The sequence below is a fragment of the Phaethon lepturus genome, unplaced genomic scaffold, assembly GCF_000687285.1.
Source record: "Phaethon lepturus isolate BGI_N335 unplaced genomic scaffold, ASM68728v1 scaffold12722, whole genome shotgun sequence".
In the NCBI taxonomy this organism is placed as follows: Eukaryota; Metazoa; Chordata; class Aves; order Phaethontiformes; family Phaethontidae; genus Phaethon; species Phaethon lepturus.
In genome coordinates this window covers 9,011-23,406 of record NW_010524138.1, presented here as the reverse complement: position 1 = coordinate 23,406, position 14,396 = coordinate 9,011, and the positions used below count along the sequence as shown (strand labels likewise).

Sequence of the window (14,396 nt, the reverse complement as noted above, 5' to 3'; positions counted from 1 at the left end):
AGAGGGAGTTGTTTGCACACCGATGATCCTGTCTAGTTACTGGTTTTCTTAAATATGTACTGAATACTTCAGTGCTTGAAGGCAGAGTTTGTAACACACTGATAGCTTCTGTGAACATGTAGTGCTGCTCAGATATTTTTCTTAGGCTTGTATGCTTCAGAATTCAGTTGATGTAGTATTTGTGTGGCTTTGTATGCTCTGTTCTATCTTGGAAACAAATAAAGCAAGGGAATGATGATACTTTCTGGAATATACTTGATTTTGATTATAAATGCTTGTTCTTTAAGGATCGAGATACACAAAAGATCCAGTGGATAGATCGTTTTATAGAAGAACTTCGTACAAATGACAAATGGGTCATTCCTGCACTGAAACAAATTAGAGAAATTTGCAGTTTGTTTGGTGAAGCACCACAAAACTTGAGGTAAGAATAGAATGCAAATAACATTTTGTCTGTTGAATGGGTTAGAATGAGGCAAATCTTTAAATTTTTTTACAAGAGGCATGGAAAGCTTAGGTAGAATCATAACCTGTGTTTGAAGATGTTCTTGAATTTGTTTTAATGTTTATAAATAGCCTCTAAAAATTCAGGCAACAAGGTTCAGTAAGAGAGCATTAACTGGTTCCTCAAACACGCTTTTATTAATTTTTAGAATAGTAGTCTGACTTGTGAAAAATCTGGGTTTGCTTTTCTATTATGCATGGACTTCCTTGCCTAACAGTGGAATTAGCTTACAAAGTATAAATATATTTTATGTGTATATATGTATGTATGCACACACACACACACACATACACACAAGCATACTCACCCATCCCTATTCTTTGATGATAAATTTGTGCAGCTTATCTAGTTTACGCACTTGAAATCAAAGGCGACTTTTTTAATATGGGAAAAATACTCTACTGATTCTCTCTCCTGAATGGAAGAAATCAGAAATGTTGGGTTTGTTTTATTGGTTGGGTGGGTTTTTTTTTTGTGGGAGTTGTTTTTGTTTGTTTGTTTGTTTGTTAGAAGGAAGAAAAAAAGAAAAGCCATTGTCTGTTTGGACTGGTTAAGACAGATGTGCTTGTTTTCATTATCTTATATGTCTCCTTACTACAGAAATACCTGAGATTCTGTGCCCCTAGCAGTTTTTGTGTCCATATTGGAATTTTTACAAACTCCAGAAAAATGTTGTTTGCTTATCAGTGTTGCATACTTGCTTTGTTTTCATTCTTGTAAGCAGGTAAACTATTTAAATGAATGTTGCTATTGCAGTCTGTTTACAAGAAGGATCAAGGCAGGGGAAGTTGAAGAAAATAAGCCTTCAGTTATCTTCTTACTGATACAGTGTTAAGGAGCTGTGATCATATTGCATTGCTGGCTTTTGGAGGTTTATTCATTCGGTTTGCAGTATCTGTCTCAATTTTCATAACATTTTAATCCTTTACAGTTTCACATTAATGATTGATTGAGGTTTTTCCAACAAGGTTGCAAAGTTACCTGCTTATTAGCAGATAAGTCTGTTTTCTCTGTTGTGGGAGTCCTTAACCTTTTACATGCTCTGACCTAGGCAAATGTAGCTACCTGGTGTCCATGGTACTTGTTCAGGTTGAATGCTTTTTTGCACAATGCCTTAACAAAGAAGCTTTGCTTTTTAAGTAATTATTGAAGCAGAGCTCATTCAAGGTACTGATTAGGTTTCTGGTCTGAATTAATCTTGGGAGAAACCTAACTTCTTTTGATTGTGGAAATTTTGGTTCCCTGTGTGGTATATGTACAGTTAGATTGCTTGAATACCTCTTCTTTTTTCTTTTTTGTGAGTCCATCTCTTCCATTGCTCAGATTTCAGGGAAGTCTCTATTGCAGTATGTAATAATACCTTATTTATGCAGAATTCATAAATTGCTGCCTCATTCATGGCAGGAAAGTAACCTTTGAATTAAAGGTTTTAGTCAAGGGATTTATAAAGACCTCTAACTGTGGAGAAGCCTTTGTTAGCAAGATACTGTTGAGGGAGTATTTTTAGTCAGGTACTATTACTGCCCAGGTGACTGGGAAACCTAGTGAGGGTATACATAATTTTGAAGTAATCAGTGACTTTCTTCCAGTCCTCTGAGTTTTTTTTTTTTTATAACTCTTAACACTGGTACAGTTTGGAAATTGTAATACATGCATCTAATACCTGTTTCTGTCAGCTTACCTTATCTGACTTAAAACTGTAATCTCTAACATCCATCTAGAATTTGGATCAAAAATAGATCAAAACAGATGTTTGTGACAACTGCCTCAAAAACATTTCAGAGAGCTTTCTGTGTGCAACATTAATCCCATAATCTATATACTATTCTTTTGGGGTGGTTCAGTTGATTGGCACTGGCAACTAAATTTCGGTGCAGAACTACTATGGCTGCTTATTCTTGGCAAAAATAAGTATAAATTATGTTATGCCATTGGCACTGTAGAGATTATTTTGAGGAGGAAGATTTAATTGTTGCTAGTCATTCATGCAGTTGAGCAAAGTGATGTATTGGTTATACAGTTGCTTTGGCAACCACAAAGAAATGCAGTATGTTTGGGGAAGTTTAGCTTAACCAGAATTGGAACAGCATGAGAAAATAATGGTTATTTAGGCACAAGGATTCTTACGGGTACAAGGATACTTAGTAATATTAAGGAATAGTCAACTTTACTCAACATACTGACCTTTAGTGTACAGCTAATTAATCACCTTAATTTTCTCTGTGTTGACTGATGGAGGTAGAGCCTTCTGCAGATGAATTTCAAGCACTTAAAGTTTGACCTGTATCTACTCAAGCAGTGTAAGATTGGTCTCAGATTGCCCAGAAGAATTAAATGGGCATTGAGAGCACCTTCTGTAAGAGTTTAGGGCTTTTGTTAGTGCTTTAAGGCAACAATGATGCTAACTTCAAGTCACTTTCTAGCCTAAACAGTAGGATTTGATAGGTTTGGTCCCTATTTGGACCTTTACTGTCTGCTTTTAATGGTACATAGCATTTGTCCATCTAGTAGAAGAACTCTCAAGTTCAAAAGCAAATACATGTGCAGTATTATGTTGGGCAAGTTATATGTTTGGAATTTCACCCTTGTCACTTTACCAATATTTTTCTGGCAAATAAGCATGCATTCTAATTATTACATGTCTTTTTTAGTATATCCAAAGCACTTTGGCATCCATTTCAAAACACTAATTTTTGTTCTTATACATTGGATTTTGATATCCATTTATTAGAAGCACAATGAAAAGATGAGTTTTGCTGTTAACTTCAGTTTTTCATGTTCCTTAGTGATTACTAAAGGATTATGTCCAAATGGCAACTTCATCACATAGTCTAACTTCAGATGCTTAAGGAATAATTCTATAGTTGCATGTGGAGTTTGCTTTAATTCTAGAAAGCATGCTATAAAGTCTTGTCAGATCAGCTTTTTTCTGTGCCTAAAGACAGTCGTCTTGCCTTTGACTCCATCCTAGCAAAAATCAAATATAAAGTCAAAATAAATAAATAAAATCTTACATGTTGCTCACAAATACTATGTAACAACTCCTAGCTCCTAACTCTAGTTCTTGCAGTTACTCAACTTTTAGTAGTTGCTAACGAAGATGAATCCATGTGTCTGAATTTACTGTTTGTGCATGTGGTTGAGAAAGGAGAAAAGTAAAAAAAAGTCTAGTGCAGATGATTTATTTAGTCTTCTGCTAATAAAGCTTTGTTTTTGCTATACTTCGTAAGATTGAAACGAATGGGTTAATATTAGGAGTATATAAATATACACTCCGATAGCTTGATTCTGCAAAATACCCTGTCCTGTTTCTGCTTGTTCCTTTAGTTGTTTCATCATATGTATTTCCCAAATAGTCAGTGTTCTTATTTACTGTTATCCTTTGCAAATGCATCTCTCTATCTAGAGGTAACGTCTTGGGTAGCCACTGAAATAGGGACACCCAGTCTTGTGCTGGTTTTGCTGCTGGTTTATGCTGAGCAAGGAGGGTTGGTGGAGATGGAATGAAATGTAATTGGAAAGTTTCTCAAAGTGAAAACAGAGGATGTTCTTTCTGGGTATATGATGTCCTGTATGTTTTCTTCCTTCATGCTTCCATCCATATTGTTTTTTCTCTGACAGATGTCTGTGTCTTTTTTTTTCTTTTCTTTTCTTTTCTTTTTTTTTTTTTTATATATATATACCATTTCTGGTTTAAGTGCCTCTTTCAAGCCGTTTTGGAAAGCTCTGCATACTATGAAATTTAATCCTCTGAAGACCTCTGTGCTTAGCGGGCCAAATTCTTTTGGTCGCAGATAACAAAATTATTGGAAGAATGTTGATGACTTCTGTCTTTTAAACCCAGATTGACAGTTATCTTTGGCCCAATGAATCAATTTAGCTGTTGTTACATCTACAGTGAAATGTGGTTATTGGCTGCAAGGTCATTATCGGCTGATGTTGGAACTGAGATTTCTTGCCTTCCCTACTGTACTCAAACTGTGTGACGATACTGTAGAGTGCTGTAGGTCATGTAGTATGGCGACTCTGTTTCTTAGGAAGGATGAGAATTCCTACCCATAATCCATTCAGCTAATTCTGGGGTCTACTTTCTTAAGAGCTGAAGGAAGGGGGAACACTTCTGAAATCACATTTATATTTCCTCAGTGTAGGCTGTGGGATCAGCTGAGTGGCAATGCAATGAGGAATGCCTCTCTTCCCCTCCACTCCCTCTGCTTTTTTCTGGGTTTTTTGTGTTTGTTTTTTTTTTCTCTTTGCCATGGAAGAGCAGCGCAAGTTTGCATTGTTTATGCAGCTGAGACCAGTGCTCTGATCTACAGAAGTTGAGGCATTTTGAGACTATTCTGCAGAGGTGATTAGTCCCTAAGTTCTGGAATTTTATACTGTTCATGGCATGTCGGTTTTGGACCCAAGCTCTGTATTTTCTCTTACAGTTTACTTTTGTAATCTAAATAGGTCTAGTATTGTTTAAGAGCAGCATTTTTTGTCAGTCTTGATAATAGTATTAAATTATCATCTAATTATTTATTTGGGGTATTTCTTTTCTTGAACTTTTCTGGTTTTTCTTAGACTATATGTTCTGCGTAGCTATGCTTTTTTCTGTTTGTTCCAACATTTTTTCAGATAGATATTGTTAGAAAAAACAAACAATGCAGAGTTGCGTGGTTTTTTTGAAGTATTGAAAGAATTGGCATAAATATTGGCTAGTGTTCTTTCACTGTAGTTTTAAGATCAGGAGCTTTTGTTTTGAAAATTGACCTAGTTTTCTAAATTTCTAAATTAAAACACTAAGTAAAACACTATCAGATGCATGTGGAATAAACTGTGGTTATGTGTATTGGAGTTAATACTGCAGTTGAGGGGTCTGTACTGTGCAGTTTGTGGGCAGGTATTTTATTCCTGTCTTGCTGCAGATATTCTCCCTCCAGCATAATGAGCTACTCGTATTGCTTTGATGTTTTTCATACATACTGTAACTGTATAATCCTCATTGATTAATGGCTTTTAATAGCTGGTAAGAACTGTTGATGTGTCAGAAGAAAAAGCAAAAATACTGTCAGACACTTAATATGCTTTCTCTTGGAGATCTTTTAGGAAGATTTGGACCTTGCATCAAAGATTAGTTTTGTAAATTGATTTCTGAACTGTTAGGTGCAAGACTTCCTCACTTTTCTTATAACTCTTGTATTTTAATTTCAGTCAAACTCAGCGAAGTCCCCATGTGTTTTACCGACATGACTTAATCAATCAACTTCAGCACAATCATGCCCTAGTTACATTGGTTGCAGAAAATCTCTCTGCCTATATGGAAAGCATGAGGCAGTATGCTAAAGGTAAGTTTTTAAGATAAAAATTGCCTCATAAATAGAGTTTATGAAACTCCAGTTGAAAATGGAGTTAAAAGCAAATTCTTATAACGCGGTAACTATTGAGTTTCTTGGTTTAACTTTTGAGCATCTGTGGGGTTGATAGCCTTTGTGGTGTCTGATCGGGCATGAAAAACTTAAAATGTAAACATTGTTTTGTAATTGAATATGTGGTGTGTTTTACAGCAGGACGGGGCAAGTGGCAGCTCTTGTTTATCTGTGGATTGATAAACATCATCTTGCCCTACTTAAGCTAGAGTGATTATTTTTGTGGAAGGTCCTAATAATAACTTCGGATTTTGTCCCACTTCTGCTTTGAAATTTTGTAGGCTCCTTTGAGAAGTTTTTTAATCATCTCTATTTGAAGCCAGTGTTTGGAATTTGTCATTCCAAGGGAGAAGGACATTAAACCACAGGGATAGTTTCTCTTTACCATGCAACTGCCATTTCTGTTTAGTTGCTTTCTCTCTGCATTTGTGATGAGCAATGCTTTGGCAGCACGTCATGTTAGCATTTACATATTTCAGGCTAAACTCAACCCTTCACTGATGAGTTTACACTCTTACTCTGGATTAGCTTTATAGCTACTGAGCTAGAAGTAGGGAAGTGAAGAATGAGGACTAGGAAGCTCCTTGTTACACTGGACCAGAGTACTTTAAATATAGAATTAAGCCAACAGAAGTAAGAGGAGGAGATTTACACCCTCCTCATCTAATTTTCTGACTGAGCTAGGGACCATTCTATCCTGGCATCATAACATCCTACCAGCCTTTCAGTTACATCTCAAAAATGACACAGTGTGTTACATAGGAATTCAGTGTAGATTTTTCAGAGAGGACAGGATATTTGCACATTGGAAATTGTGTGTGTGTGTTGGTGTGTGTGTCTTCCAATGCTTGGGTAAGTTGCCTAGACACCTTAAATTTTTTATTTAATTTAATTTTGGAGCATTTGATAGAAGATATCCAAAATACATCCTTGAATACTTGTTTGAATAGTGCTATTTGAAGACGATAGCTTCAGCCAGGTATAGGTCAATGAGAATGACATTTAAACTAAATCTGCGTACTGCAGCTATACTTCTCTGTTCAGGGATACACGAGGGGAGGTTACTCTAGTTTAAACTTCTTAATAAATGATAGCATTGTACTAATTAATGTTAAAATAATACTAAATGCTTTATTCTGTTCTCAAGCTGTACCGTCTTAGCCTTAGTCTTCTCTGGAATATAACAAATATTATTTCATGTAAATTCTGTAAGCTGTTGGAGTGCTCTGACTTTGCTAAAGTGATACAAAAATGCAATTTCATTTGTAAGGAATTTCACACTTTAACTATATGCCGACCTTAACTGTGGGTTTATGTGTGAATAAAATCTGTGATTTTATGGCTCTCTCTTGGACTTTGTCCACCTATGAAATCTGGGGTTTGGCCTCAGGGTTCGGAAGGAAACATAATCAACAACTATATTCTAATGCAGTGTTGTCTTTGTTGAAAAACAGCCTACATGTACTATTAATGTATGAATAATTATTAATTAATTTCCATTATTTTTGAACTCTGAAGTCAAAAGGTAATTTTTGACAATATTGTTTATGTAGAAAATTGTTGATGACTTTGGCAGAAAAATTAGGATGATGTCTTGCATGATTCTTTTCTTGTGCCAAAAAGCACATCCCATTGCCCTGCCCCTCCCCAGCTATAATGACTCAGTAAAGCAGTAATATAAACATGTTTAGAACAATAGAAATTAAAAGTGTGCAAAGAATTTAATCTAATTACAAAGCAATTAAATTGTGCTTTCTTGAGACGAAGCTGCTGCAGAACTTGTAATCATTTGCATCAGAGAACAAAAACAGATTAACAATAGTGTGCATTTTTTTTATTAGATGCTTTATTACATGATTCAAGGCAGCCAGAAAATAACTCCTAATGTTCCAGGTACTGTACTAACACTGTAATACACAGTTTCTGTGCAACTTCTCTTTCAGTTTCAGTTTTATAGACTGAAATAGAGGAGAACATAGAGCACTGTGAAGTTTGCCTTCTGTGCCTTCCTGGAGGAGGAAAAAAGATGCTGGGGCAGCACAGGGAAGGGCATAACTGAAAGGAAAAAAATGAATGTTATGATTGTGAGGACAGAAAGAAAGAACTGGACAGCTGTAGAATTAAGCTTAGCTGGAGAAGAAGAATGAGACAGAGGGAGAAAATCCAATGCAAACATCCAAACAGGTCAAACAAATGCCATAGAAAAAAAAAAATGTAGTTGCCCACAGATCATCTTGGTAGTTAATGCCACAACTACTGTGTAATTTGTGATTTTTTTTTTTTTATATATTGATTTTGAATTTGCCATATCTTCATTTTCCTTGAAGACTTCCATAGTTTTGTTCTGTGATGGAGAACAGCGTTGCTTTTCTTGTGTTATGACTAATGCGTATTCTTTTCTGTCGTACTCCCTTTTATATGTTTGCCTTCTTAAAGTTAAAGGAAAGCCTAATCTATGTTTCAGAATTTTTGCCATGTTCTATGACTTTCTCTTCTACTGGTCACCCCTTCCTCCAACTCTGCAAAGTCGCTCTTCATGAGACGAGACAACTGCTATTGCATTGTATAGCCCTGAAGGAGGAGGTCACAATTTCATCTTTTTGACTATTTATCAAAGACCTTTTGAAAACGTTAAAAGATTGCTAGCCACCAGTTCTTCTTTATCTTCTGTTTTTCTGAAGTAATAAAAAATCCAAAGTGTTAATGAAATGTAATTATGTGTAGAAAATGTGCCATATGATCATCTATATGTGTTTATCACTAATTATACTTCAATTTTCAACCAGTCATTTTTTTGATCTAAATTTCTCTGTTCGTTCTTCTGCTCTTGTATACAGAAAGAATTTTTAAGGATATCACACCTGGACTTCCTGTGGAATGCACAGTGTGGAAAATAAATTGGGCAAATGTAGAAAGAAACTGAGATGGAAAATATTCAGGGACACTGATTTTTTTTATTTATTTATTTATTTTATTTCAGGGTTTTTCAGAGTTCTTAAGTACATATATACTGCCTTTGGGCAACTGACCGGCCTTTAATACTTCAATTCTTCTATCATTGCCACTATTGCCACTTGTGTCTATGAATTAATCTCTATTCAGGAAAAAAAAAAGCCCAGATAGTCCCCATAGTTCAAACAAACACCAGCAGCTCCTCCTGCCCCTCCAAACCAAAGTCAAACAAAAAAAACACCCAAAACACCCAGCACTTGAAGCAATTAGTTTTAATTTCTCTGCAGTATGCTTACCTACTGTAATTGTTTCTTCTGCTAGACCCACAGCATATTTTTAAGGTTTTCTGCTTATAATACTTAAATAATTTTTCATCTGCTACTCTTATATTCTTGCTTCAGAATTCTTTTCACATTTCTTCTTTTGATAATTGCCCATTTATGCTTGCTTCATTAGGATTATAATTTAAATTTTTGAAGGATTTCTGGTGAACGTAAAGTCTCCGGTTTTGTAGACACTGGTTAGTGTCTACTAGTCTTCTGTTTTCCCTTTGATTTTTAAGCTAATGTAGCTTTTGCACTTGTATATAGAGAGCAGTATTTATCACAATTATTTTTCTCCTAATTTTGAAACACTGATGATGCACTTCAGCTCTTAGACTTGTTTTTTTTGGGTCCGTCCCGTGTGTCCCCCCCCCTCCCCCCCCCCCCCCCCCCCCCCGCTCCTTGATAGAATAGGAGATCCTGATGTTCAGTTCTGAAGATAAATTTTACTATGAGACTGGATATTGTCATGATACAGTCTCTCACAGCTGGGTCATCTTAAGTTAAATGCAATCTGTTTCCCTTTGCAAATAAGAAATAAAGCATTAATTATTTTATAATGGAGCTGTCATAATGAATATGTGTCATGATGAAATGCTACTAGTTCAGATCAAGGTAGTACATGTACAGATCTAGATTGTATCTCTCTTAATTAAAAACAAAACAACATAAAAAAACCAAACACCAAACAAAGCCACACCAAAACCAAGTTCAAATGAAGCAAATGGCTGTTTGTTAAGCAAAATATTATGCTGAGATCTCGTAAAATGCAGGTAAAAGTTTGACTTCCTGCCTTACTTTCAAAGCGCTCAACTTCTTCTGTTTGAAGCTTGTCAGTATTACAGGCATTTGCTTTTTGTACTTGGAAAGTTGTGGTAAATAAAGTTGTCATATAATGTTAAAGAACTGGAGTCGTGATTTCCTCTGGAGAGGAAAAACCCTAAAAATGGACAACTGATATTTTGGAAAAGGTGCTCTGTAACGAAACTAAAGCACAGGATAACCTGAATGATGTGCTTGGCATACTTTTGATTTAACTGACTTCTGACTTGAAACAGGCTACTCGAAATAAGGAAAAATTGATCTGAATAAGTAGAATGAAGGTTCTTAATTATTCTGTTTCCATTATGCTGAATGATGAGCACATATATCTGCACATAATAGTTGGTTTGATAACAGACCTCAGGGGTTTTTGCCTATATTCATTTTTATTTAGGATGAAATATTAACTGTTAGCAGGCTGCTGAAAATTATTTTCATATACCTTACTGAAAATTTAGTGGGTTTTGAGTGGTTTTAATTGTACTCAGACTAACAAGTCTTCAAACACCTTCTATCTTTTAGAGTCAGCATGTCTTTTCTGAATGTATTGTCTTCTAAGTAAACTTTTTATATTTGCAGAGCATGGTGAATATGATCCTCAAACTGTAAGACCAGGAAGCAGATATAGTCATGTGCAGGAAGTACAGGAGCGACTTAACTTCTTACGGTTAGTTTTAACTTGATCATTTGTTTAACTTCCGTAAGAATACTTGAAACACTTCAAAGAAAAAACCCCAAACCTCAGTATCTCTTTCTCTTATCTAGCTGTAAATTGCTGTGTTAACGGCTTTCAAAACTTATGCAAAAATACACTGAATGTTTTTGTTGTTTTTTTTTTTTTTGTTTGTTTGTTTGTTTTTTCCCAAAGGGCTTCTATACTAGTATTGGAATATTCAAATAAAGTTCATGAGGATCCTTGCAATCCAAGGCTTTGATTCTGCACTAAGATTTTTATGGGCTTTTTCTGTCTCTGTACAGAACCCTACTGACTTGAATATAACATGCATGTGGATACAGTTACCTACATACTGGGGTAACTTAGCTGAAAATTTAAAATATACCATGTAGGGATATGTGCATTTGTCCTTATTTGTTGTACCACACCAGATTTAAAACTGTGATCATAAACTGACATATACTTCTATCAGGCATTGATGTTAGGCTGTCGGCGACTGAGCTTTAGAAAGAGGTTGGAATAAAATAATTATTTGGATGATTTTTGACCAGCTGCTGTTTGAGCAAAATAAAAAAACAAACGATCTCTGCTCATCACAGAGCTGCAGTTGAGGGTTTTTAGGCTCTGTCTCTCTCAGCTTTTTCTTACTTGGTTTTAACTGTTTTTTAGACAAGCAAAAATACATGAACTCTCAAGTTCTGGAAGAATTTTTTACTTGTTTCCTAAGGGAGTTTTTTTTTTCCCCTTTTTTTTTTTTTTTTTTTTTAGATTTGTTCTTCCTGAAACGTTCTTAATGTTAGCTCTCAGAGTTGAAGTTCATAATAATTCAACACAAATGAAAATCATACTTAAATAAAAGGGAAAATATTCAGTTCATTGACTTCTGCTTCTGGCTCTATTCCATAGAATTGATACCTTATTTTGTCATTTTGCTAAAGTGAGTGCTAAAACATAGTCAAAGATTGAAGAAGTAATTTACTCTCTTAATTTGTGACCTGACATTTAAACTAAGTAGTTTACATTAGGAGACATGCATTTGTTTGTATATAATATGCTTGGTATTTTTGTGTAAAACACTTTTGTGAAATTTTATTCCTTTTTTGTTTGGACTATAAGGTCTTGATCCATTTCAAACAAAAGAAATCATGGGGCTAATTATGAGTGGACTGATGATGTAAATAAAGTTTTCAGGGTCATACTTATAATATATGTATAATATGCATATTCACGTTTTTGCCTGTACTTTTTACTGAATTGTAACTCTAGATGTCTATTAGACAGTGCTGTTAATTGTCTCTTTGTTTTGCTCAAGATTTTTATTGAAGGATGGTCAGCTGTGGCTCTGTGCCCCTCAGGCGAAGCAAATATGGAAGTGTTTAGCTGAAAATGCGGTTTATCTTTGTGATCGCGAAGCCTGTTTTAAATGGTATTCCAAACTAATGGGGGATGAACCAGACTTAGACCCTGACATTAATAAGGACTTCTTTGAAAATAATGTGCTTCAGCTGGATCCTTCCCTATTAACAGAAAATGGAATGAAATGTTTTGAACGTTTCTTCAAAGCTGTGAACTGTCGAGAAGGAAAGCTAGTAGCAAAGAGACGAGCCTATATGATGGATGATCTGGAATTAATAGGATTAGACTACCTTTGGAGGGTAAGTTAATTGGAGGAAACATCTGAAAGGTTAACTGCTAAGTCTTCTCAGTCTCTTTTTGTATTTTGAGGAATGTGTAATTTGTTATAGACTGAAATTACAAAAATCTACTTTCTCAAACTAAATGCATGGATATTGACTCTACTGTCTTCACAGCAAGTATGCAAGTTGGTAATTTTGCAGACTGATGTTTAATGGAAAGTTATTTGAAACATCAAGTATATTTGTGTATGCACATGAGATTAAAAATTTGCCTATACTGTTGAAGAAGGGGTTGTTTCAGATGAATTATCTGTAGGTTTGTCTTCTCACACACACACAAAACTTCGTTTTGTGCTCTTCTTAAGCTAGTCCATGTCATTCATTCTCATATGGTAAACCGGAATGATTCTAGATTAGACCAAGTGATCACTGGTCTGATTCTTTCTCTTCCATCCACAGCCTTTTGCCTAAGCATGGTTATAGCTTTTCAGTAGGAAGTTTGTAGCTTTCTGAAGCTTGCCAAATCTGTTGGTGAAAAAATGAGTATCTAATTTGATACTTAATTTTTTCAGTGTATTTCTAATTTTCAAGAACTGCATTAGAACCCACAGTAGCGCACTGTGGCATGATTGTCGTGGTTGTGTTTTGTAAAATGTATATAAAGCAGCAGGCTTCAGTAATTTTGGTTGTGGCTTGTTGAAGGGTTAGGTATTTCACTCACGGTGATAATAGCTAAAACCAAAGTAGATCACAATTTTTATACAAACAAGTTTTCACACCGTTTTTGTATACAAAGTGCCCACGTAATGCTGGCGTGTTTTAGTTGTGGGAATCACCTTACTGGGATCTGCTGTGCTGTTTGGCAGCATGACACAACTCATGAAGCTTCAGCTCAGTATCCTGCAGGGGTTGACTGTAAGGGCTGCTTTCAGACCTGGTGGCTAGTAATTAAAATTTAGATCATCAGGTTACAAACAGAACTCATTTGCCTGTCCCCCATACACCCACTCACAGCCATTCAAATACTTAAAGTTCTGGTTTTAAATCTTTTGATTATGTAGATTGTTCAAGCATGTGAAAAAATAGTTGTCTTATTCTCTGAAACTAGTGAAAATGGAAATGTAATGTGAAGATGAATATATAAACACTACTTTTTATTCTGTTCATAAAGCATCGGCTTTTTTTGCTAACTCTGAACGCCTTTAAACTAGTTAATTCTTAATTTTGACTCTTATGTAATTAACTTTAATGTAAGTTGTATTGTTTGTATTTTATAACTAAGCATTTTAGTCACTTTCATTTCATAAAATAAGTAGACATACAGTTGTGTCAAGATACTGATGTAGTCCTTTTTGTTTTTAACTTTTATACCAGAAAGCTTTAAGATGTTCTAACGATTTTTTTATTATGCTAGGTTGTGATTCAGGGAAGTGACGACATCGCAAACAGAGCAATAGATCTTCTTAAAGAGATCTATACTAATCTTGGCCCAAGGTTACAAGTTAATCAGGTAAAACAAAAAAAAACACGAAGCAACAAGAAAACTGGAATATAATAAGATAGAAAAACAGTGATAAAATTCAAATTGGTGATATTGTTATATTTGACAGCTTTGAAAACAGATAATAGTTTTCATGTTTTGGAGAGTATACTCCTGAGTCCAGCCATCAGATTCTAGTCAGATCCAGAATTAAGAGGTTTTTTCTGATCTTCGCAGACCGAAATCTGATAAATTTATGTTAAATTGATCTGTCTTATTTGCTCTTTTTACTCAGAAAACAGTTCATATCATATGCTTAGCTAAGCCTTTTGTTGAACTTCCAGTTGTGGTACTTGTACTAGTATCTTCGCTGGATGGGTCTATTGAGTGTTTTTTTAATCATTTTTTTATGTCATGTCCCTTACAAAGGGTCACAGAGTTTCTGTGTAATGGTCAAGCTGAGCTCTAGCAAATCAGATTATTATCTCTCTACATTAATATTTGCTGGGAGCTGCATTTCAGTAGACAGAAGAGATAATGAGTTTCTGAAAGGTCAGAGGAAGTGAACTGTTGGGATTTCACAAAAA

The 14,396-nt window shown here is 35.1% G+C and overlaps 1 protein-coding gene across 1 annotated transcript in view; it reads left to right on the top strand.

The window, feature by feature from the left end:
- Positions 1 to 14,396, top strand: part of LOC104617107 (probable ubiquitin carboxyl-terminal hydrolase FAF-X) — a gene marked incomplete at its 3' end in the record, with an annotated part of 42,721 nt that overhangs the window by 20,605 nt on the left and 7,720 nt on the right. The window contains exons 12-16 of the mRNA XM_010282339.1: positions 288 to 424; positions 5,705 to 5,838; positions 10,596 to 10,683; positions 12,005 to 12,347; positions 13,744 to 13,839. Of these exons, the coding sequence (XP_010280641.1) occupies positions 288 to 424; positions 5,705 to 5,838; positions 10,596 to 10,683; positions 12,005 to 12,347; positions 13,744 to 13,839 (798 nt within the window). The remainder of the gene's footprint in view (positions 1 to 287; positions 425 to 5,704; positions 5,839 to 10,595; positions 10,684 to 12,004; positions 12,348 to 13,743; positions 13,840 to 14,396) is intronic.